Source organism: Stenella coeruleoalba, assembly GCF_951394435.1.
Source record: "Stenella coeruleoalba genome assembly, chromosome: 3".
Lineage (NCBI taxonomy): Eukaryota > Metazoa > Chordata > Mammalia > Artiodactyla > Delphinidae > Stenella > Stenella coeruleoalba.
Window position 1 is genome coordinate 161868207 of NC_137148.1, and position 24944 is coordinate 161893150.

The window sequence follows — 24944 nt, forward strand, 5'->3', positions numbered from 1 at the left end:
GATTAATCCTTTGTCGGTTGCTTCATTTGCAAATATTTTCTCCCATTCTGAGGGTTGTCTTTTCATCTTGTTTATGGTTTCCTTTGCTGTGCAAAGGCTTTGAAGTTTCATTAGGTCCCATTTGTTTATTTTTGTTTTTATTTCCATTTCTCTAGGAGGTGGGTCAAAAAGGATCTTGCTGTGATTTATGTCATAGAGTGTTCTGCCTGTGTTTTCCTCTAAGGGTTTGATAGTGTCTGGCCTTACATTTAGGTCTTTAATCCATTTTGAGTTTATTTTTGTGTATGGTGTTAGGGAGTGTTCTAATTTCATTCTTTTACATGTAGCTGCCCAGTTTTCCCAGCACCACTTATTGAAGAGGGTGTCTTTTCTCCACTGTATATTCTTGCCTCCTTTATCAAAGATAAGGTGACCATATGTGCGTGGGTTTATCTCTGGGCTTTCTATCCTGTTCCATTGATCTATATCTCTGCTTTTGTGCCAGTACCATACTGTCTTGATTACTGTGGCTTTGTAGTATACTCTGAAGTCAGGGAGCCTGATTGATGAATACACACTCATTCTTGTTGGGTAAATAACCTGAGTGGAAATTCTAAGTGGTAAGGGAGGCCTATCTTCAGCTTAAGCAGATACGGCCAAGCAGACTTCTAAGACTGTCGCACCAATTTACCCTCCCACCCACAGCAAATAAGAGTTCCAGTGGCTCCATGTCTTCACCAACACTTGGCATCGTCAGTTTTGTTAATTTTGGCCATTTGTCTCACCAGTTTGAATTTCTTAGCTATCATGTACACTCTTGCCAGCTTAGAAATCTGAACTGAAAAAGCTGACCCGTGCTGTATAGAAAACACCCCTTTCTCATCTTCCTTATCCACCTGCCCTTTTTATTTGTCATGGGGAAGAGCCCACAGAGAATTTACAAGACATTAAGTCGTTTGTGAGATGGTTCCCGTTGGAACCTTTTGTCTTGGTATCCTGGTGTTCAGGCCTGTGTAATCCTTCACTTGAGGGCAGGCTGGATCTAGTGTAGACTCACCTCTAACCAATGGAATACAGTAAGGGTGATGGGACTTCACTTCTGTGAGTAGGTTTGAAATACAAGATTTCCATCTTGTTGCAGACTCTCTCTTGTTGGCTACAATGATGCACACTGCCCTATAGAGAGGCCCACATGTCACGGAACTGAGGGCAGCCTCTGGCCAACAGCCAGCAAGGAACCAAGGACTTAAGTTCCACAGCTCACAGGGAATTGAATCCTGCCAACAAACACAAAGTGAACTTGAAAGCAGATCCTACCCTGGTTGAATCTTTTTTTTTCTTTTTTTAAATTTATTTATTTATCTTTGGCTGCATCAGGTCTTCGTTGCTGTGCATGGGCTTTCTCTAGTTGTGGTGAGTGGGGGCTACTCTTTGTTGCAGTGCGCAGGCTTCTCATTGCAGTGGCTTCTCTTTGTTGTGGAGCACAGGCCCTAGAGCAGGCAGGCTTCAGTAGTTGTGACACGCGGGCTCAGTAGTTGTGGCTCGCGGGCTGTAGAGCACAGGCTCAGTAGTTGTGGCACACGGGCTTCGTTGCTCTGCGGCATGTGGAATCTTCCCAGACCAGGGCTTGAACCCGTGTCCCCTGCACTGGCAGGTGGATTCTTAACCACTGCGCCACCAGGAAAGCCCTTAAAGTGTTTTTAATAAAGTGTTCTCTGGGGGAAACGGGCCCCTTGTTTGCTCTGAGCAATCTCCCTCAAGGTGACATCTGACCTTCTGTTCTAAATGTCACCAGCACAGAGGACCCCAACTCCATCTGCCACTTTCAGAAGATTTTACCTGCAGAAGTAAAGGTGGGAGACCAGTGGGTGTGATGAGGGGGCAACAGTGGTGACCCTTGTGTGAGTTAGGCAGGGTGTTGGCACGTGGTGGGCATCCAAAAACCAACAGCTCTTCTCAACCACAAATAGCACAGTTAAGTTCTTTCAATATCCCGTTTATGCCTGCTGTTGCAAAAATACCACGAAGCTGGAGCAGATGCTATCTGTGCCTCCCTCCCCTCCACAGCAAGTACCTGTGACCCTGCCTGGGGCCTCCTGTGACCAGAGGAGCGTGTCTAGCTGGTGCACAGGGAAGGCTAGAAGTGTGAGGGGTCAGTCCCTCTGGGAACAGCTCTCAGCTAATGCCTGATGGAAATAGGAGGATAAATATCCCAGCCCCCTCACCCCTGGGCTGGGACCAACTGCCATGTGTGCTCTATACTGTCTCCCTGGGGTGCCCAGGGGGATCGAGCCCCCGTTGCCCTTAGCGCCATCTGCCCATTGGCGCCCCCTGCAGGGTTCCGGGGCTTCCTGGGGTCACTTCCCAGGTAAACCACATCTTGGCAATCATCTCAGCCTTTGGTTCTGATGACCCTAAACCAAGGCAACATCTGTTTTATAATTAATTAATTAGGTTGTGTCGGGTCTTAGCTGTGGCATCTTCATTGGGGTATGCGGGATCTTTTCGTTGCAGTGCACGGGCTCTTCGTTGCAGCGTGCGGGCTCAGTAGTCGTGGCGCATGGGCTTAGTTGCCCCACGGCATATGGGATCGTAGTTCCCCGACCAGGGATCAAACCTGGGTCCCCTGCATTGGAAAGCGCATTCTTAACCACTGGACCACGAGGGAAGTCCCCAAGGCAGCATCTTTAACAGATGCGTCTACACCTCAAAATGTACCAGGATGCCGACAGCTGCTTATGTCGGTGAGGCCCGTGGAGCTAACGGAGTCATTGATGCGCTCCGATTTGGTCCTCACAGCTGTACTATGATGGGATTGGGGGATTAGCCCTATTTTATAAAGAAAGAAACTGAAGTGCAGGTCGCATGACTGCTCCCTGAGCCAGGTCTGTCCAAGCTGGCTCTTGGAACACAAAACCCTCATCAGGTGCCCGGGACAGGGAGCAACCAGAGCGTTTGGCTCCAGCCCTAGGACCAGCCTCTTCCCTGCTCGCCAGATTCTGATCAAAATACGAAGGTGCTCAGCACCCCATCCAGGGCGGTGTCGACAACAGGGCCAGGTTTCAGCAGGGACTGTGGGCAGCGCTTCCAGCCAGCCTCCCACGTTGTAACCTTGCAGACTTTCCAGGGCTCCAGTTCTTGGTCCCAGGAGGACGCGCGGAGATCTGGGATCTCTGATGGGATGAGGCTAGTGAGCACGTAGGGCCCACATTTAAGGAGGTGCTCGCTTCAAACTTGGGGCCCACCTGCAGGTGAAGGAACCTGAGAGCGAGTGCCTCCTTAAATTTTCTTTTTTTTTTTTTAAGTTGAGGTGAAATTCACATAACATGAAATTCACCGATTAAAAATGTACAGTTCAGTGGCATTTAGCGCACGGACGATGTGCAACCATCACCTCTATCTAGTTCCAGAACATTTCCATCGCCCCAAAGGAAACGTCATCCCTATTAGCCATTACTCCCCATTCCCCCTCCCCCAGCCCCTGGCAACCACTAATCTACTTTATATCTCTGTAGGTTTGCCTGTTCTGGACATTTCATATCAATGGGATCATTGGCCTTTGTGTCTGGCTTCTTTCAATCAGCATCATGTTTTCAGGGTTCATCCGTGCTGTAGCATGTGTCAGAGCTTCTTCCTTCCTTTTATGGCTGAGTAATATTCCACTGTATGGATGGATCACTTTTTGTTTATTCATTCATCTGTTGATGGACATTTGGGTTGTTTCCACCTTGTGGTGACTGTGACTAGCGCTGCTATGAATGCACGTGTACAAGGATTTGTCTGAACCCTTGTTTTCATCTCTTTAGAGACTCCTTAAATTTTGTACCCGCACCCTAGTCCTGGCCTTGAAGATTAGGCCTAGATGTCTAGCTTCTAATTCTCCTGACCAGTCCACCAGGTACTCCTCGCACACAGCCAGCTTGGGTCCTTCCTCCTCAACTCTCTTGCCCACCCTCAGAGTCCCCAGGGCCTCCCCCATTCCAGAGAGTTCTCAGAAACTGGAGTCTCCAGTGTTTCCCGGGCACTAGCTATGTCCTGGTGTCCTACGTGACAGGGTTATGGGGTTCCAGCCATCACCACCGCCGTGTGTTCTCACATGAGTGGCCTTGCTTTTCTGGCCTCAGTTTGCCCATCTGTGAGTGGGGTTGTCCTAAGGATTAACTAAAGCCGGAAGTGCCTGGTGTGTGTCTGCAGTACTAGGCATGGGACACGACATTCATTCTGACTCGATCCTCTTCAATGATATTTTCATGCTCACCGAGAGCCTATGCTTCCTGGGCACCCCTGTGACAGGTGCCATATGGGAGGAGGAGGTCTGTGCAGCCTCCCAGGGGCTCAGGAAGGAGGTGATCCAAGCCAATGGGGCACCCAACTCTGTACCTGATCATCAGAATCCTTACCCAAGGTCAGGTTTGGGGACCAGCTTCCCTGCTGGGTGCTGCCACCTCTCTGCCCATGGAGATGGGTCCTGGGGGACTTCAAGTCACTGTGTGGCCGAGCTTCCTCCACCCCGAGTCCCTGTGTGGCCCAGGAAGGGACGGCTTGGGAGACTTCTGGGGACATTTGTCCATTTGGGGTGGGGGCAGGGACCAGGCCATCCCCGCACCCTGTGAAATGTATATGCGTGAAGATTTGTGGGGCATGGGTCCCAGACTTGGCTCTACAAGGGGCACACTCTCTGCCCCCTGACTCCTGCCCTTTCTACCCCCACTCCTTTCCCTCCACCCCTCATCCTGGGTCTGCACTTGGCCACGCAGCACATTTGGACATGGCTCAGATGACATGGAAATAGTGACATGGAGTTTATTTTCAGGTTGTGCAGGACAGGGGTGGGGCCAGGGCCTCCGGAGACCCCCTGAGGCTCTGAGTTATCCACTCCAAGCCCTGTCAGTTCCAAGAGTCCCAGACACTGGCCATCAACCCACCTTTTCCTGCTACCAGGCACCCCGACTGACAGAAGCACAGGTTGACACGCCTTGAGGACCTGCTATGCACAGGCCCCTGGAATGGCTCACACGGAGTCTCACGGGAGCCTTAGGAAGAGGGACCGCTTCCATTCCCATTTTACAGACCAGGAAACTGAGACACAGAGCGGTGAAGCCCTCAGCCACAGGCCCACAGCCAGGAGTCTGGGTCCAGGCCTCCAGGTGCGTCCATGGCCCTGGGCTGCTCTGAGCTCCGCACACACAGGTTTCAAACGCTCACAGCCCGGAAGGAGTCGCAGAGTCTGAGACTTGCACTATCAGCAGCATGGGGGTTACAGGACCTGGGTTCGAATCCTGGCTCTGATGCTCAATACTGGCCGTGGGACCCTTGGTGAGTCACTGCCCCTCTCTGGGCCTCGGTTTCCTCATCTGTAAAATGGACGGAGATGTTTAGAGAAATGCTGCCTGAGCTCTCCCCTCCCCTCCTGCCTATACCAGAATCTTATTCATTCTGGGCAGCTACATTTCCTTGTCTCATCTGTATTGAAGCGTGGCCACATGACTCTGTTCTGGCCAATGGGGTATAAGCAGAAGTGTCCCAAGGCCTCCCAGGAAAACTTCCAAAATCTCCTGAGAAGTCCTGGCCCTCTGCCTTTCTCTCTGAGTGAGGTAAAGGTAAAGGTTGGAGCCCTGGCAGCCTTTTTGTGCCATGAGGCAACCTTGAGGACACACATCAGGGATGCTGTGAACTGAGAGAGAAATCAAGTTATACTGCTACTGTGGTTGAGCCTGGAGCTATCTCTACAAGGGTCCTCTTCCTGCTGCCTGACCCTAGGTCTCTATCCTTGATCTTTGGGCTCACACCAGAGTGGAGTCCTTCCCTGAACCCCCTGGCCTGTGGCTCAGGATGCTACGCATCTCATGAGTGACCTCTTCCCAGTGCCCCTCACTGGCAGACAGTGTCCGGTGCATGCGGAATGCAGGCAGGCTGCCCTCCCGGCCTCCCCCTATGGCTGCAGGTGTTGTGGCAGTAACCATGGATCTGAGGGAGTCCCCAGGTTTTGGGTAGGATGAGTAGGGGGTCCAGTGATGGGTACCCTGCTGGGGCTGAGCCCTGGAGCTGGCCTTGGAGACTTCAGAAGGGCAGACAGGGTCGTCTTCAAAGTGCGGTGGGGACAGCTCATGGAGGCCACGGCGGGTGGCCCGGGCGGCCCGGAGTAGAGTGTGGGTCAGCGCCGCCACCAGGACCAGAGCACCCAAGCCAAGGATGGAGGCAGCTGCCGCACCCGTCTCGATCTCGAAGAGAAGCAGGGCGTAGATGGATAGTGCTGGGGAAGGAAACGGCTCTTATTCAACGTTTGTTCTCCCACCCCTGGGAGAGCTCCCCCACATGGAGAGCAGTTATAGAAAATTGTACATTATGATAGGCACATAGACTAACGCATCTAACCCTTTCACACCCGACAAATACATCATCATCACATCTGTTTTACTATAAAATGGTAAATTGCGTGTTATGTGTACTTTACCACGATTGAAACAACTCAGATCTCAGGCTTTCTGAATCCCTGTGATTGACCTTGAGTGAATCACGGTCCCTCTCTGGCCTCAGTTTGCTGATCTGAACAAGACAGTTGGCGGGGACTTCCCTGGTGGTCCAGTGGGTAAGACTCCGCCCTCCCAATGCAGAGGACCTGGGTTGCACCCCTGGTCAGGGAACTAGATCCCACATGCATGCCACAACTAAGGAGCAGCAACTAAAAATCCCGCATGCCGCAACTAAAAAGATCCCACATGCCACAACTAAGAACTGGCGCAGCCAAAATAAATAAATAAAAGTAAATCTTAAAAATCAAAAAAGACAGTTGACGACCTGGCCTTGAGGACCTGTACTGGTTCTCTGTTGCCCTGTCCGATGTCCAGTTGGCACCACCATTCTTTTTGGTGGGGACTGTGCTGTGCATTGTAGGACATTTAGCAGCTTCTATCCACCAGATACCAGTAGTACGCTCCCCCTGCCCTATCGTGACAACCAAAAATGTCTCTAGATGTTGATTGCCAAGTGTTCCCTCAGGGGCAGAATCAGTTCCCATTGAGAAGTGCTGGTCCAGTCCCTACCCCTACCCTGGTCACTGGTCTAGAAGGACTGACCCACCACTCTGGCATCAGTGACATGTATGGTTCTAGGCCAATCAGAGCACTGCTTCCCCTGATTATAGTGATTGGTGCATGGCTATCACATGACCCAAGCTCAGCCAATCAGAGTCAGCCCTGGGACCTTTGCTTGGCCTATGAGGACAGGGTTATTTTCTAACTACAGCCATTAGGGAATTGGTAGGAGAGAAGCCCAGAGCTGATGAAGGACTTCTTGGCACTTTGTGGGCTGTTTTAATGCTTTCTCCAGCTCTGTTCTCTTGCTTTTGAAGATGCCACAATGCATCATGTCTGACATATTAAGGCAAGGCCAAGGACTTTTTTTGCTCTAAACATTTTTTTAAAATATTTTTATTTATGTATTTATTTGGCTGTGCTGGGTCTTAGTTGCGGCATGTGAACTCTTAGTTGCAGCATGTGGGATCTAATTCCCTGACCAGGGATCGAACCCAGGCCCCCTGCATTGGGAGCGTGGAGTCTTAGCCACTGGACCACCAGGGAAGTCCTTGCTCTAAAATTTTTTTTTTTTTTTTTTTTTTTTTTTGCGGTACGCGGGCCTCTCACTTTTGCGGCCTCTCCCGTTGTGGAGCACAGGCTCCGGACGTGCAGGCTCAGCGGCCATGGCTCAAGGGCCCAGCCGCTCCGCGGCATGTGGGATCTTCCCGGACCGGGGCACGACCCGCGTCCCCTGCATAGGCAGGCAGACTCTCAACCACTGCGCCACCAGGGAAGCCCTAAACATTTTTTTCTTTTTTTGAAAGATCTTTATAACTATTATTTTGGCTCTGGTTAGCAATGAATGAATGATTGGCTGGACATGCTCAGGAATTCTTGCTGAGTGAGGTCACCTATCCTCAAAAAGAATCTAAATGGGAGCTGAACAAATTCTTAATTTAATGCTTAATGAGGCTGACATAGTTACCTTTGTTTGCCCTTTGTGAGTTTTCTTGTATTTTAGAATAAGAATATTTTATTCTTCAAATCTCCAACACTTTTGTTGGCTTATGAAAAGGCTTGAGGTCATAGGTATTGTGTTGAAAGCGCTTACAGAGACAGGCCTCTTTCTCAGGGCACGGCAGGTGATGAGATGAAGTGAGAAGCATTTCTGAAGACCTCACTGGAGTGCCTGGATCCAGCCACACCTGAGGCCAATAACCCCTGATCTTTTCAGATACACGAGTCACTCCATCCACTCTCCTTTTTAAAAAACACACATCCAGGGCTTCCCTGGTGGCGCAGTGGTTGAGAATCCGCCTGCCAATGCAGGGGACACGGGTTTGAGCCCTGGTTCGGGAAGATCCCACATGCCGTGGAGCAACTAAGCCCGTGCACCACAACTAATGAGCCCACGTGCCACAACTACTGGAGCCCACATGCCTAGAGCCCGTGCTGTGCAACGAGAAGCCACCGCAGTGAGAAGCCTGCACACCACAATGAAGAGTGGCCTCCTCCCACCGCAACTAGAGAAAGCCCGCTCACCACATCGAAGACCCAATGTAGCCAAAAATAAGTAAATAAAATATATTTAAAAAAAAAACACACACACATCCAGAACATTTTTGTTTGTTTTTGTTTGTTTTTGGCCACGTGGCACATGGGATCTTAGTTCTTAGTTCCCTGACCAGGGATGAACCCACGCCCCCTGCAGTGGAAGCGCAGATTCTTAACCATTGGATCGCCAGGGAAGTTCCACACTTAATAAAATCCAGAGCATTTTATGAAGTCAAACAACAAGAGTTATGCAGAGTTCGCTGCACTGTACATACAAATTCCCACAATGAACCCTAGGCTCATATCTCATGAATAAATCTTTTAAATATATCTTGTAAACTTCTATTTCTCTATTATGGTACTAAGGAAAAACAGTAATAGCAAATCCTTTGTTTTTCAGTCAGCTGATTTTTTTTTCTTCCAGTGAAACAGGTTGTTTATAAGGCTGCCAAGGATCTATGTATGATTCAGCGCTGAGTCTCCAGCACCAGCAACATATTTTTCAAGATTAGAACAAAATATAAGATGTCAGGAGTCTCTTTAAGAAAGGTGATGAGGGGAAGGGGGGGGGAAAGAAAGGTGATGATTGGATTCCTTTACCAGCATGTTGTGGGTGAGAGAATGTTGATCAAAGAAGAGTTATAAGTCGGGGAAGGAAAGACAGTGCAGTGTGTCCCTCGGGCACTCAGGTTATTAGTTTTTACTCTGCTTCATGTTTTGGGATTTAAAATTGCATTTCTGGTTTATGAAGCGTATTTTTTTTTCTTAAGCCCTTCTTGAGCTGGATTCAGATATTTGTGACCAAAACAGTTTTTGCTAAGGCCAACCTGTGAAACACTATCTCCAGAAACCACCAAGGACTTGGAAACTTTTATTCAAACCAAATGTAGAAAACTGATGAATCAGAGGTGTTCTGAAGACAGCTGCCATTTATGGAATCCCCACTGGGATCAGATGCCAGCCATGGGCTAGAGTGTAGGAGCCAAGAGTGAAACAGGCAGGCTGCCTCTGGAGCTGACCCCAGTTGTGGGGCTATTACCCCCGGTCACCCCAACCCAGGGCCCTACACCCCATGTTCTATCCTGAGCACGTACCTGCTAAGTAGACGGAGACCCCACAACAGAAGAGGCCGAGGGCCACATGTCTGAGGAGGCGGCAGTCATAGAGAAACCAGTCAGACCTGGCAGGGAGGGGGGCAGGAAGAAAATGGGCTCAGGAGGCAGAGCTGGTGGAATAAGGATGGGGAGGAGAGGTAGGGGGAGTGGTCCAGCTTTGGGGAACTGGAGGTCTATGTGAGGACCTAACCATCCACTCATCTTTCCCCCCACTCATTCATCCTTTACCATCCACCCGTCCCCATCAATTATTCAATCATACAGCCATCCATCCATTTAACCATGCTTTGTTCATCCATCCATCCATTTATTTAAATATCCATCATTATCCATTCATCCATTTGTCATCTGCCATCCATCCATCCATCCATCCAACCCCCACCCACCCATCCATCCATCGTCTATCTCCCAGTCACCATCCATCGAGCAAACCAACCATCTGTCCATTCATCCATCCAGTCACTAGCCATTCCATTCCCCTCCCCCAAAACCCATCCAAATACATCAGTCCATTCGAACACCCAACACTAATGAAGCAGCTATTGTGTACAGACACTTGCTAAACATCTGACCTCTATTATTTTACAGACCATAAGCTTATTTGGGGGTGAGAAAACTGAGGCTAACTTGTTATCAGTGACAATAGAAACAGAGATTCCCAAGAGCTGACATGGATTGAGGACTTAGTTTTGAGCCCAGCCCCTTGCTAAGTGCTTCCACTGGGTGCATGCCCTTCTCCAGTCCTGTGAGATCAGGAAAAGGAGAGCTTCCATCATCACTCACCTCCCACCAATACCATGGAAATGGCCTCCTCCCTGGTCTGCCTTCCAACTCCCCTCCTGACCCCTTTTCTGCACAGTGGCCAGAGTGGGTTCTTTCAAACTTAAGTGGGTTCTTTCAAACTTAAGTCAGATCACATCCCTCCTGGCTCACAACTCTCAGTCAGAGAAAACCCCAAGGGCTTCACCACAGCACAGGAAGCGCTATATAATCCAGTACCTCTTGGACTTCCTTGGTGGTCCAGTGGTTAAGACTCCGTGCTTCCACTGCAAGGGGGGGGCAAGTTCAATCCCTGGTTGGGGAACTAAGAGCATGCATGCCACATGCGGAAAAAAAAAAAAAAAATCCAGTACCTCTCACTTCCTGGCCCTCATCTTCCTTATCTACCCTTCAGCCACACCAATCACCTTTATCACCTTCTAACGCCCTAAGCTCCTTCCTGCTCCAGGGCCTTTGCACATGCTGTTCCCTCTGCCTGGATCACAGTCCCCCAGATCTTCTGCCTCCTTTCCTCCCTCAAGTCTCAACACAGGCCTCCCCTGATGGTCCCATCTCATCCCCCACCCTGTCCTCCTGCACCACATCACCCCATTTTCATCCATTTCCGGCATTCATCACCATTTGACATTACTGATCTGTTTTGTATCTTCATTATCTGTGTCCCCATGAAGGTGGGTCCAGGTCCGCCTGGTTCCTGCTGGGTCGCCAATACCCAATGCTCGGCTCAGCCCCCGGCAGGTGCCCAACGCATATTTGTCAACTGACAGAACACATGCTTTTCAGCACCCCTTGAACTATCAGACGGAGGGTGCACAATTCGGATGGGATCAGGTGGTGGAATTTCCCATCCGCTCAGATCCATGGAATCCTGGACAAGGATCCCAGCTCCCCTCCCCCAGCATCCTGGAAGGAAACACTCAGATATGGGACAGCCAAGTCCTTGGCTCAAGGAAGGTTCCGCACTCCACATGCACCCGCCGGCCGCCCTGTCCAGTGCCCATATCCCCGAGCTCAGGTGCCTGACAAGGAACCCCACCCAGGGCCAGGGCACATGTTCTGGCTCTACCAGATTCAAGTTCAAATCCAGTCCACCCCCTTCCAATCCTGGCAGCCTAGAGAGAGCAGACTCTTTTTAACACACTGTTAAAACGGGAGATAATAACAGCGCCAGCCACCCAGGGGGCTTCACTGTGTTAATCCACATTAAGTGGGGGGCACCTAGAGCTTAGGTTTCCATAAATGACAAACGCTATCAACACTGGGGCTAACTGACCCCAGGCCCTCTCTAAGCCTGTTGCCACATCTCTTAAGAGGGGGTCCCAGCTGTAGTTGTACCTGCTGTAAATTTTCAACAAATATAGGATGGAGGGAGGGGATGGATGGAGAGAAGGAGAAAGAGAGGGAGGGAGGGACGGAAGAAAGGAGGAAGGGAAAGATGGATGGAGGGAGTGAGGGAGGAAAGCTCTCCCCCAACCTGAGGCCCAGAGAAGGGAAGCGGCTCCCCCGGGCTTGTCCAGCCCCCAGCCGGGCAGAGGGGCCGGTCCTCCTACCTGCCGGAGCCCGGTCCCCGCGCCATCTCGGCGCCCAGGTGGCCGCAGAGCGCGGCGAGAAGCAGACAGGTGAGACCCAGCACCAGGGCGAGCGCGGCGAGCGCGGCTGCCAGCGGCAGCAGCGCCCCGGCCGCGTCCTCCGGCAGCCCAGGGCCGGCGCCCAGCTCCGGGCCCACCACGTCGATTCGCGGTCCTCGAAGTTCCGCGCGGCCCGCCTGCAGCTGGAACAGCAGCTGCGCGCCCAGCGCCGCCAGCACGGCCGCGGGGATGCCCAAAAGGATCATCGCGGCCAGCACCCGGCCGCCGTACGACCTGGCCATGGAGGGGTCCTGCGGGCCTATGGGACAGTTGAGGAATCAAAGAGATTTTAGGGGGCAGGGGAGCTGAGGGGCGTCCGAGGCCCTCGGCGGTCCAGAGGGGGCGGGGCCGCAGGGGGGGGTTTCTGAATATTGTCGGGGCCGCAGAGGGCTCGGGATGCCAGTCGCGGTGAGGACGAGAAAGCTCTGGGAAAACTTGAGACAAAGTCTTTTCTTTCTCTGTGACCGACAGCTCCTGGCCTCAGAGTTCTGGAGGGGCGGGGCCTGCGGGGGGCGGGGCGAAGAAGGGGCGGAGGCGGTCCCACGTGGGATAAGGGCGCCGTGGCGGGATCCAGAGAGCCTCACAGATCCATAAACTCATTCAAGTGCCCCATTTTCCCCTCCCGCTGCCCCAAGCACCTGTTTCATTGCTGTCTTTTAAGAAAGAAAAGAAACTTGAACGAATTTTTAAATAATTCGCTCTGATATGTGGTCTCTACCCGCGGATCCGGCAATTGGCTGGAATGTCCCCTCTGCTCACCTTCTTTCAAGGCTTTTCAGAAACGTCAGCCACCTCAGAGAGGCCCTCCTGCACCCCCTCCCCAAGCAGCACACCTGTCCTTCGCTGCTAGCCTTTGTTCTTCCCACGGCACATTTTGGGGGATATTATTTATTTATTCTTAAGTTTTAAAAATTGAGGTGAAATTTACACGACATAAAATTAACCATTAGAGGGGCTTCCCTGCTGGCGCAGTGGTTGAGAGTCCGCCTGCCGATGCAGGGGACACGGGTTCGTGCCCCGGTCCGGGAGGATCCCACATGCCGCGGAGCGGCTGGGCCCGTGAGCCATGGCCGCTGAACCTGCGCGTTCGGAGCCTGTGCTCCGCAACGGGAGAGGCCACAACAGTGAGAGGCCCTCGTACCGCAAAAAAAAAAAAAAATTAACCATTAGAAAGTGAACAATTCAGTTGTATTTAGTACATACACAACGTTGTGCAACCATCACCTCTATCTAGTTCTGGAATTTCCATTCCCCCCCCTCCCCCATTAGCAGTCACTTCCCATTCCCCCCTCTCAGCCCCTGGTAACCACAAATCAATCTACTGTCTGTCTCTATGGATTTGTCTTTTCTGGACGTTTCATATAAACAAAGCCAGACAATATGTGGCCTTTTGTGTCTGGCTTCTTTCCCTGAGCATAAGGTTTTTAAGGCTCATCCATGTTGTAGCTCGTGTCAGTGCTCCATTCTTTTTTTTTTTTAACATCTTTATTAGAGTATAATTGCTTTACAATGGTGTGTCAGTTTCTGCTTTATAACAAAGTGAATCAGTTATACATACACAAATTTCCCCTTCCCTCTTGCATCTCCCTCCCTCCCACCCTCCCTACCCCATCACTCTAGGTGGTCACAAAGCTCCTAGCTGATCTCCCTGTGCTATGCGGCTGCTTCCCACTAGCTTTCTATTTTATGTTTGGTAGTGTATATATGCCCATGCTTCATTCCTTTTTTATGGCTGAATATCATTTCATTGTATGGGTGGACCACATTTACTCATTCATCTTTTGATGGACATTTGGGTTGTTTCCACCTTTTGTCGACTGTGAATAGTGCTGCTAAGAACATGCACACACAATGATTTGTTTGAGTCTTGTTTTCATTTCTTTTGGGTCTACACCTAGAGTGGGATGGCTGGGTTATATGGTAACTCTCTAACTTATTGGGGAACTGCCTGTTTTCCACAACGGTTGCACCATTTTACATTCCCACCAGTAGTGCACCAGGCTTCCAATTTCTTCATTTCCCTTCCAACACTTGTTATTTTCTCTTTTGTTTTTTTTTTTTTTTGTAACCATTCTACAGGGTGTGAATGGGTATCTCATTGCAATTTCGATTTGCATTTCCATAATAACCACTGAAGTAGGGTGTCTTTTCATGCCCTTGTTGGCTATTTGTGTATCTTCTTTGGAGAAATGTCTCTTCATATCCTTCGCTCATTTGGATTGTTTGTCTTCTTGCTTTCCTGTAGCACTTTGCATCTCTGGCAGCGCACCATGTGCATTTTCCCACTATGTGTGGCCCGGTAGTGGGGGAGGGGTGGCTGCTTCAGACCGTAGAATGTCTGCTTCAAGTGTCCACTGCTGTGTCCCCTTTGTGTCTGGGTCTGCACCTCACACACAGTAGGCTCTTAATAAATGCTTGTTGCATGCATGAGTGAACGGATCGCTTTGTACTCCTGCTCTGTAATTCTTGCGAAGTTTGAAATATCAAAACTGAAAATGGTTTCAAAGTTAACACATTCCTGATAGATCCAGAATATAAGAGTGAATGAGGTCGACATGGCCTCCTGCAAGCCATCTCTGTCTTAATGCATTTGGGCCTGAAAGACAGCATAGTCATCACCTAGGCTTTACAGATGAGGAAACTGAGACACAGAGAGGTTAAGTAACTCCCTAGGTCACGCAGCAAACACAGACAGCCTAGCTCCCACCCACTGCTTTATATTGCTTCACAGAAATGTTATAGATCCCACTGGTTTTGAATTTCCAGGTCTCTTCTCTAATTTGGGGAGCCATTTTTTTCAGGTTTCAAAATTTTGGGGTCTTCTGGGAAAAGTTTGTGGGCCTTGAGCCCTCAGCCCAGTGCCTGATGGGTAAAATGACCCCAGGGGAGAGAACAGGGTGACCCTTCAGCAACAGCTGGCTTCTTCCTTTGCTGTGTGGCTTTGGGTAAATCCCTTAACCTCTCTGGGCCTCCTCATCTATAAGAGGAATCAGTTTATTCATTCATTTATTCACCAGGCTTTGGCCCGACACACCCAGCCTTTTTCTTCATCACCAAAGTTAGAGTGAGTTTTCCATGTTTTACAGGTAAGAAAACGTCTCACATTGGGATAGCTGGGGCTCAGTGATTTGTTTGGAACAGAGTCCTTGCTCTGTTCTGGGTGTTGGGGATACACAGCTGTAAGATAGAGGCATTTATTCATTCAAAAAACATTGATGGGGGCCCGTGCCCCCCTGGCTCTGGGGACCCAGTGGTGACAAAGGCAGGTCCAGCTTGCCCTTCTGGGGAGGAGGTGAAAACACACGCTAAATCAGCCAAATAAAGGGGCAATTCTATGCAATGGCCAAAGGTCATTACAGCCCTCTTTTAGACTTCACAATTATTTGATGGAGGCTGGGCGGTAGTGTCACAGATACCACAACCTGGCACCCCCTTTGAATATGGGGGTGATTCTCTGGTTTGGGGGTGTCTGGTTTCAATTTGGAAATTTAACCCTGCAAGTTGGCAACACTCTGTAGGTGACACTCTGACAGTGATCTTGTCTGCCTTGGCCAGATGCCAAGCTGTCCCTTCCTCACCTTAGCTGTGACAAGCAGGAGTAGAGATGGGGATGGGAGGTTTGATCCCTATCTACCAGGAGGGAGACTCAGAGACGGCCAGTGACCTGCCCACATCACACAGCCTGACAGGACAGGGAGCGGACTTCCCTACCTCACTGCCCGGGGGGCAAAACCTGGCCACTCTCATTCCGTGCTGGCTGAAATAGTAAAGATATTGATGGGATGTGTGTCCTGTGGTTTGCTCTCGGGAAGGATGTTTTTAAACTTCTTTTAAAGGCTGTCGGTGAGCCAGCGACCTAAGAATTTAAGAGCCATTATCACAGGGTTTAACACAACCATTTCACAGATAGGCCTAATTAAGGTCAATGAAGGGCAAGATGTGTCTGGAACCAGAGCAGGTGGCATCACCGACCTGAGCCTCAATTTCCTCACTTGGAGATTGGGGGTTAGGGGTGAGCAAGAAATGAGGCACTTGTCCAGTCCCTAGGCCTCCAGGGCCTCCCAAATCCCGGAATCGCACCGCCCTCCTAGCACACCCTTTCCGGAGACTGGGAACAGGTGTGGACTGCACCTCATTTGCATGTTTGGCCCCTCCCCTAGGACGTACCTCCCCATCTCGCCGCCAGGCGGCGCCAGAGGCAAAATGAAGAGGTTCATGCGCGGAGCGAGCTCCGGCTCTGGGTCCTTGGCTGACCTGCCAGGTAGGACCTTGCCTTACTGTCATTTTCCAGAGGAAAGAAAGGAGGCGTAGAAAGGGGAGGTGACTGTCCTACAGTCACACAGCCGGGAAGGGGCTCCAGACTAGGGTTTTTGATTTCTATATTCTGCTGTCTCCTCGTGAATCCCCAGGGTTCACCAGGGACAGGGAGACTCTGAGCCCTCGCTGAAGGTCCTGGACCCAGCGCACACGACACCAAATATTGAACTGCATCCCGTGCAAACTACAAATCCGTTGTTAAAGGATTACTGTAGTTTTGCGCATGAAGCATGTGAACAACGCCATTTAGTGCACGGCGGGCCGAGGGTTCTCAGCACCATCATTTGATTTTGGTTTGCATTTTCCCATTTTGGAACTTGTAACCACCCCTCCTCCCCAAGTCTTAAAAATATTTCTAGAGGCCCTTGAAAAGCTCTCCCTGCTTCACCACCCCGGCCGCTGGAGAACCAAGACAGGTCCTGGGCCTGCCAGGTCCTGGGGGGGAGGGGGAGGGAGGCCTCACACAGAAACCTCCGTCATCGGCCCTGCGCTAGGTCTCACCCTCCACCTGTGGCGGGGGTGGGGCGTCCGAACTACCTCAGGTCCCGCCCTGCTTCTCCCCCGCCATCTCATTACACAGCCCCTCGCCCCCGCTGAATCCTGAGGGTGTGGAGGGTGGGCCGCAAAAAAGACCCTTCCTGCTCCCCACTTCTCGGCCTTTACTCTGCATCCGGGGAGCTCAGAGCAGCTCCACCCTCACCGCTCCTCTGCTCTTCGGGCTGGGCTCAGAATACAGACCGCCTCCCCAGCCCGCGGCTCCGGCCTGACGCTACGTCCCCTCCCTCCTCCTGGCCTGAACTCAGAATGGTCCCCTCCCTTCACCCCGACCCCACTTCCCGTCCCGCTGGGGCTCATCAGAGATTCTGCTTGCTCTAACCGTCAGCCTTCCACCAGGGGGCCTCAAAACAGCCCCCCGGTCCCGCCCACTACCGGGAGGTCGGGGGGTGGGGGTGGGATGAGGGCTTATCACAGACTCGCCCCTGTCTGTCTGTTCTGTCCTACCGGAGGGTTCAGAGCAGACCCCCACCCCCTAGCCCCACCCACCCTAGGGGAGGGGGAAGGACTCCTCATAGACCCGCCCCTGTCTGTTCTCTCCCACCAAAGGGATCAGAACAGCCCACTTCCGCCCCAGCCCCGCCCCAGCCCCGCCCCCGCCCTCCTCGGGGGTTTCATCATGGACCCCCCCCAAGTCCGGTCCACCCCTCCAGGGGTCAGAACAGCCCCACTGACCCGCCCTCGGCCTCGCCCTCCTGCCCGGGGTCGCCCCCTCTACCCCGGCCTCGTACGCCCCGCGCAGCCGGGTCCACTCTGTACTTGCGGCGGCGCAGTGGTTCGGTGAGGCTCCGCGGCGCGGGGTCGTCCAGGTCCTCTGGCAGCAGGAAGCTGCGGTCCAGCACCTCAGACGCCTCTTGCCAGTTGGCGAAGCAGGCAGGGCCCAGGCGCCGGATCTCGTCGGCCGCGTCGAGCGTGAGCACATCCCCATTCGGCTTGAGCACCACGACCGCCGGCAGGCGCTCCACGGAGAACCGGCGCCCGAGGTCCCTGCGGGGCGGGCGGGTCAGTCCGGTCGGACCCTCGTCCTTGACCCTATGCTGAGGAGCCCCACATCCCTCCTCCCAGTACTTACTGAGCGCCTTCTGTGTGCACTGTCCCATGCCGGCCTCTGGGGATGCCCAGGAACCAGAACAGGCCAGGCCACACTGGCCTCCGGGCTTTGGCTCCAACACCCCAGACATGCTCCCACCACAGGGCCTTTGCACTGGCCATGTCCTCTGCCTGGAGCACTCTCTCCAGACATCTGCGGATTAAGACCCTGTATGCTGCAGACACCTAACCTTAAATCTCAACGCCTCTCTTTCTCTCTGCTGATGCGCGGCTCTCAGCATCCAACACACTGCATAGTTTATTTCTCCTGTTTGTCATTTCCTCCCACAATAGAAAGTAGCTTTCTCCCACAATAGAAAGTAGCTTCACTAGGGCTACTTTCTGTCCCTATTCACGAGTGTCCCCATTGCCCGAAACAGTGCCGGGCACAGAGTAGATGCTCAGGAAATGTGTGTGGGATGAATGAATAAACACTGACAGATTCCATAAAGAGATACTAAACTGAGTAAAGGACTTATGGTCAGAGAGGACCTCTTTAAGGAGGTGACCCTGGAGCTGAAATCTGCAGGAAGAGGAAGGGGAGAACTGGGGAAAGTTTTCCCATGCAGAGTGCGCACAGCTGGTGCAAAAGCCTGAAGGTCAGAGGGAGATTGGAGTGCAGCATTGATCATAAAGGCCCTGCAGGGCCATGGTAAGGAGTTTTTGATTTTGTTTTCTGTATGAGAGAGAGCCAGTGAAAAGCCATCCACAGGAGAACCCCAGACCAAATCTCCCATCTAGGCCAAAGCCCCACACGGTCATCATGGAGTCAAGCAGGCTACCAGACTGGTCCCATCACCCATGATTCTTAACTTCCACCCACGGGGTTCTTGGGTGGCCCTTTTCCAGGCCTCCTTACAGAGACACATAGTATTGATACTTGCAAAATCCCACAGGAGTAGGTTGCCAGACTTAGCAACTAGAAATACAGGACACCCTGTGTGAATGAATTTGAACTTCATGTAAACAACAGATAACTTTTTATAAGTATGTCCCTGCATCACGTGGGACACAGTTATACTCAAAATTTTTTCATTGTTTACATGAAATTTATATTCAACTGGGTGTCCTGTATTTTATCTGGCAACCCTGTGTGTGGGAGGGGTAGGGGGTGGGGACTCGCTCACTCTGTCTGGATACTTGCCTGGGTGAAGGCTTTGTGGAGAGGACCCTGCCTCAAACAAGGTCAATGTTTGGCTATGATCCCCTTACAGCTGGCATTTCTTCCCCCAGGGGAGGGAAATGTTCACCATTTGGGGAAAAGAACCTCCTCAGCTGCAGAAGGCTGTGGGAGTGAGCAAGTGTGCCAACTCTGATAATGTTGGGTGGGGATGAAGGTCTCCATGACCAGAAACAGAATTCTAAGTTTTGTAACAAAATTGATGACATCAGTAGAATGGCACAAAATCTGGAACTCACTTTGAAATGGTTCAGCACAAACTCCACGTGCATGGAGATAAAGCAAATGGCAAAAATGCCCAAGGGTTTCATTGTGTGCTCCTTCCAACTTTTTGGTATCTTTGAAATTTTTCTTTTATTTTTCCTTTGGCCATGCCACACGGCTTGCAGGAAACTTTTCATAGTAAAAAATTGGGGTTTAAAAAGAATGAGGGACTTCCCTAGTGGCGCAGTGGTTAAGAATCCACCTACCAATGCAGCAGGGGACACGGGTTCAAGCCCTGGTCCGAGAAGATCCCATATGCCGCGGAGCAACTAAGCCCGTGCGCCACGACTACTGAGCCTGTGCTCTAGAGCCTGTGAGCCACGACTACTGAAGCCCACGTGCCTAGAGCCCGTGCTCCGCAACAAGAGAAGCCACCGCAACGAGAAGCCCGGGCACTAAAACGAAGAGTAGCCCCCTGCTCGCCGCAGCTAGAGAAAACCCGTGCACAGCCACAAAAACCCAACACAGCCAAAAATAAGGAAATAAAATAGAAATAAATTTATAAAATAAATAAATAAAAAGAATGAAATTCTCACTGTTGAAAAGGGGAAAGTCTGCAAATAGCCACAAACGATCACACTGTTTATTGGGCAGCTCCTTGGACGGCTGGAACTCAACCATCTCTCTCTCTCAGCTCCAGTGCCCTCCATGGCTCCCAGCTACTCTGAGGATCACATCCACGCTCATTAGGTGGGATTTGGGGCGCTGCTCCACATGCTGCCTTCTTACTCCTGGTATGACTGTTCCCTGAATTGGCTGTTCTTTCCCTGAAATCCTCCGAGCCTTTGTCTGGGTTATGTCCTCTGCCTGGAAACCCTTCCCTTTCCTCACTCTTTACCCTCCTATCCTCCTTGTCCTTGGTGGTGGTGGTGGGGTGTCTCTCTTTAAAGCCATTTCCTTTGGGAAGCATCCCCTGACCCCCAAATCTCAGCAAGGTCTCCCCATGATATTTCCTCATGACATCCTCCCTTTGTCCTTGGGAACTACTGCAGTTCTTTATTATGTATTTATCTGAGTGTTTGAGTCTTTGTTTCACGTTTGTGCTCCCCCCTTCCCAGGTTGTAAACTCCCCAGGGAGCTGGATGGAAATGGGCATATGTACCCCTCCCCCACCCCTCTCCCCCAGTTCTCTGTTCTGATTGGCCTACAGAGGGTGCTCATCAACTTCAGATGGAACAGATACCTCAGTAAACAAATACTTCACTTTCAGCAGAAACAGCCCCTCCTCCAGGAAGCCCTCCCTGACCTCTCCTCTTACCTCACCTCTTCAGGTCATCCTCGAAGGGCAAGAAGAGCCACTTCTTGGGCATGTCCCTGAGGAACAGGTCCTGCTGCTCCTCTGTCGAGTCCTGGGACACGTACACCAGAGCCAGCTGGGCTGCCCGCAACACGTAGAACTCATCCGTGAGCCGCACAAAGAAGTCCCTGAGGATGGGTGCAAAGGCCTGGCACTTCGGGCACGAGCCGGCACCAAAGAACAGCAGCACCAGTCGGTTTTCCAGCCGGCGGCTAAGCTCAGCCTCCGTGTCCAACTCATCCTGGTCACTGTTGTTTCGGATCAGGACACGGCCAGAGAACAGGCAGGCCATGACAACCCTGGCTGGGTGCTGGGGACAGGGCGCAAGGACCTTGTGTGACCCCGAGCCTGCTGACTGGCTGCTGTCCCAGGATTAGGAATTTTTAGGAGGCCAGTTTAGAACCTCACTAATCTGCCTAACCTCGACCTGATTCTTTGCTGCCTCTGAGGGCAGGGGGTCAGCTGCTCATGGGCCTGTCTCAGCAGACAGCTGCTAAGGCATTAAAAAAACAGGCTGACATACTGGTGTGAAAATATTTTGTTAAATTGTGATGTAAAAAGATACGTGCCTCTTCATGAATGCATTCGGTAATCCTAAACCACAGGGCTCGACTAATTAATAACAGTGATTTCTAAGTCGAGATGAGCATAAATGATATTTCAAGGTGTCTGCCTGCCATGACCAGGATGTCCTGTGAAATTATCTTTGATTTACACGGGTGACAAAGTCACAGAGCTGGCCAATATCTGCTTTGATAGGACATGAGAAAACAGGCTAAATTCCAGTTAGAAATTAATAAGAATAAACTCTTTTTTCTTCCCTTCGCCCTCCTGAATTCTGTCTGAACAGCCCACCTTAAGATTCCATGGTGAGTAAGGGTGAAAGTCATGGTCACAGTATTTTGCGGCCCTCTCCCACCAAGCGCTGGGAACTAGTTCTCCTCTCCTTGAAGCCAGTTGGCTCCTAACTTGCTTTGACCGATAGAATGTGGTGGAAGGTGTGAGTTCCCACGATAAGCCTTATTCTCACCTCCCACTTTCACTCTTTTGGAATGTGGCCTCCAGACGCCCCACGTAAGGAAGCTGATCTAGCCCAGAGGTTGGCAAACTTTTTATATAAAGGGCCAGGGAGTAAATATTTTTGACATTTTAGGCCATAGAGTCTCTGCTACAACTTTGAATTCTCTTATTGTGCAAAACCATCTCTAGACACTATGTAAATTAATTTATGTGTCTGGGCTCCAATAAAACTCTATGTACAGACACTGAAATTTGAATTTCATAGGATTTTCATATGTCGTGAGACATCAATCTTTCGATTTCGTTTTCAACCGTTGAAAAATGTAAAAACCATTCTTAGCCCGCAGTGAGCAGGATTTGGCCTACGACCCGTTCTAGCCTATTGGTTGAGAGGCCACACGGAAGAGAGCTAGATGCCCAGCCAACTGCCACACGTGTGATCTTCCAGCCCAGCCACTGACAGAATGTAGCACAGTGACTGTGCCAGGGGAGACCAGCAGAGGGACGCCCAGGTGTTACTGACCAGGGTTCTTGGCCTCCTTAATCAACAGAAGTTGATCAGAGGCCAGACAAGAAGTTGAGGCAAGGCTTTACTGGGGCCCCTGCTGCAGGTCCCTACTTGCAGAACCATAACAGTTTCCCTCGCTGGCTTGCTTGCTGAAGTGGGGGCGAGCTGGTTCCTTATATGGGGTGAGGGGAGGGGTGTGTCCAGGGGTTGGGTTGGAGGGGCGGCTTTGGTGGTTTGCCCACCCCTTTGGTGGTGTTGTGTGCAGGGGGCATGCGCAGTACCCCGCTTTTGCTCCCAGCTCTTCAGAAGTGGCAGTTGGGGTTTTTTGGTCTTTTTGTATCTTGTCCATAGTTTGCCCTAACTGTGCGTGCAAGCAGTTCTTTTTAGTCCCTTATAGTTTCTTTGTACTCATATTTTGTTGCTTGAGGAGACTTTGTCCAGGTGCAAGCACTGCAGCAAAGGGTCCCAGGTCCCAGGTCCCAGCCTGTCTCACAGGCAACCCATGGGATCCTGAGAAATAGCTGCTTAGCCTTGGATGAAGCCACTCAGTTTGGGGGTGATTTGTTATACAGCAATAGGTACCCAGAACACCAGGTCTTGAGGACTTTTCTGGACCTGGGGAGATGTGAGAGACGGAAAGAAACTTAGTATTGGCTTTAAACAATAACAAAGAAAACCACAAAATCCTCATTCTCAAGAGTTTAACCTACCTTGTCAAGGCTTTGTGACTGGGCCCATCCCTGATGGGTCCACCTTTCATTCTGAGAGGGATAGAGTAAGATACTTACCCAGCTAGAAATCCCACTAGGGGAAGATAGAGAAGGACTTCAGGACGTCACCCGTAAACTAGACACCAACCAGGAAATGCCCAGGTCATCTGGCAGCTAAATCAGAACATTTGAAACTAAACACTTACTTAGGCCACTACCACGGAAAAAATGGATACAAGACCTGCATTTGGCATTGTGAGGTCTGTAAGATAACCTGCCCTGAAAAACTGCATTCCGGCCTGTAGCTTACAGAGGAATATGGGGGAAAGGTGAAAGAAACTAGGGGAAAGGTGACATTATACTGAAACCTGAGATAAATTAGCATATTTTAGTATATGTTACCACCTTTTTACTAATATATTGGGTTGGCCATAAAGTTCGTTCTGGTTTTTCTGTAAGAGGCTATGGAAAGACCCGAACGAAATTTTTGGCCAACCCAATACATATGATTTAAGTAGCGCTATGACAGTCCCAGTTAGACCATACAAGCTTAAAGGAGGAGCTAATGAGGTAAGCCTTGACATCTACCCAAGAATGAGGAAGAAGGGGGTATTCTTCCCTACCTACTTTTTCTTTGATTATGAAAATGTAGCCACCTTTGTTCTCAGGACAGCAGAGCTCCCTTGCCTGCCGGCTTGTATCCTTCACAAGAGTCCTATAGTATTAAATCCACTTCTTGGCACTTCCCTGGTGGTCCAGTGGGTAAGACTCTGCACTCCCAATGCAGGGGGCCTGGGTTCGATCCCTGGTCGGGGAACTAGATCCCACGTGGATGCCACAACTAAGAAGTCCGCGTTCTCATGCCGTAGCTAAGACTGGCACAGCCAAAAAAAAAACCCACCCCACTTCTTACCTATCACTTTGCCTCTCGTTGAATTCTCTCTGCACCAAGACACAAGAATTGGAACTTCAGTAAGCCCTGAGACCAGGCGTGAAGTTTCAGCTGGGAGATTGTGGGTTCAAGTCCCATCTGCCAGAGATTGTGGGTTGGAGTCCCATCTGAGGTGTGCGGTTTCAATTCCCTTTAAAATTTCCTGGTTAGATTTTCCTCTCTCTGCCAGAACCATGGGAAGTCCCAACTTATTGTGAATTCAAGAGATTACTGGGCGCAAAATTATCTCAACAATGGAGAACTCTTCTAAGATGTTTACAAGGTATGAAAATAAAGGGAAACCTCACAAAAATGGAGTTGGGAGGCCAGAGGGGGAGCTCTCATGCAGTATTACTCAAGGTCAATTACAGGAAGAACTGTCAATTACAGGCCCGGACAGAAGAATCATCAATAGGAAGGAATCACCAATTACAGGCACCAAAAGAAAGGAGGTACACTGCATCTCCTACAAGAAATCAACTACCCCAGGAACTCAGCCAATGAGAAACTGTCATCACCCTGAACACTCAGTTTTCTCCAGTGGATTTTCCTTCCAAACAGTGCCTCTCAACTTCCTCCTTTTTCTTAAGTAAATTTTTTTTTAAATTTTAATTTTAATTTATTTTTGGCTGCGTTGGGTCTTCGTTGCTGTGTGCGGGCTTTCTCTAGTTGCGGCGAGTGGGGGCTACTCTTCGTTGCATTGGGTGGGCTTCTCTTGTTGTGGAGCACAGGCTGTAGGCACACGGGCTCAGTAGTTGTGGCTCGTGGGCTCTAGACTGCAGGCTCAGTAGTTGTGGCACACGGGCTTCGTTGCTCCGTGGCATGTGAGATATTCCCGGACCAGGGCTCGAACCCATGTCCCCTGCATTGGCAGGTGGATTCTTAACCACTGCGCCACCAGGGAAGCCCCCCTCCTTTTTCTTTATAAAATAATGTTCCTCTCCTTTTTATTGTCGTTGTTGTTGTTGGACTTGTCTATGGTTTTCGCTGTAGGTTGCTTG

At 50.7% G+C, this 24944-nt stretch overlaps 2 protein-coding genes across 3 annotated transcripts; both read right to left on the reverse strand.

Moving 5' to 3' along the window:
• Positions 1 to 4780: 4780 nt before the first annotated feature.
• Positions 4781 to 12557, reverse strand: TMEM221 (transmembrane protein 221). Of its 2 annotated transcripts, XM_079918003.1 has the most exons (4): positions 11995 to 12557; positions 9644 to 9729; positions 6002 to 6232; positions 4781 to 5333 (listed from the first exon to the last, which is right to left on the reverse strand). In XM_079918003.1, the coding sequence occupies exons 1-4, from the start codon at positions 12312 to 12314 to the stop codon at positions 5272 to 5274; spliced, it is 699 nt and encodes a 232-aa protein (XP_079774129.1). In that variant the 5' UTR covers positions 12315 to 12557; the 3' UTR covers positions 4781 to 5271. The 2 variants fall into 2 exon arrangements, with proteins under 2 accessions (XP_079774129.1, XP_079774128.1); XM_079918002.1 differs by lacking the exon at positions 4781 to 5333 and having other exon boundaries at positions 5720 to 6232.
• Positions 12558 to 17600: 5043 nt separating this feature from the next.
• On the reverse strand, positions 17601 to 21950 carry NXNL1 (nucleoredoxin like 1; the record flags this gene model as incomplete). Its single annotated transcript, XM_079918693.1, has 2 exons — positions 20741 to 21950; positions 17601 to 17931 (listed from the first exon to the last, which is right to left on the reverse strand). The coding sequence occupies exons 1-2, from the start codon at positions 21064 to 21066 to the stop codon at positions 17601 to 17603; spliced, it is 657 nt and encodes a 218-aa protein (XP_079774819.1). The 5' UTR covers positions 21067 to 21950.
• Between the last annotated feature and the right edge of the window lie 2994 nt (positions 21951 to 24944).

Coding starts and splice junctions, on each gene's coding strand:
- TMEM221 (XM_079918002.1), bottom strand. CDS start 12,314: ATGGCCAGGTCGTACGGCGGCCGGGTGCTGGCCGCGATGATCCTTTTG. Junction 9,730..11,994: donor CGGGGACCGGGCTCCGGCAG/GTAGGAGGACCG, acceptor CCTCCCTGCCAG/GTCTGACTGGTTTCTCTATG. Junction 6,233..9,643: donor GGTCTCCGTCTACTTAGCAG/GTACGTGCTCAG, acceptor TTCCTTCCCCAG/CACTATCCATCTACGCCCTG.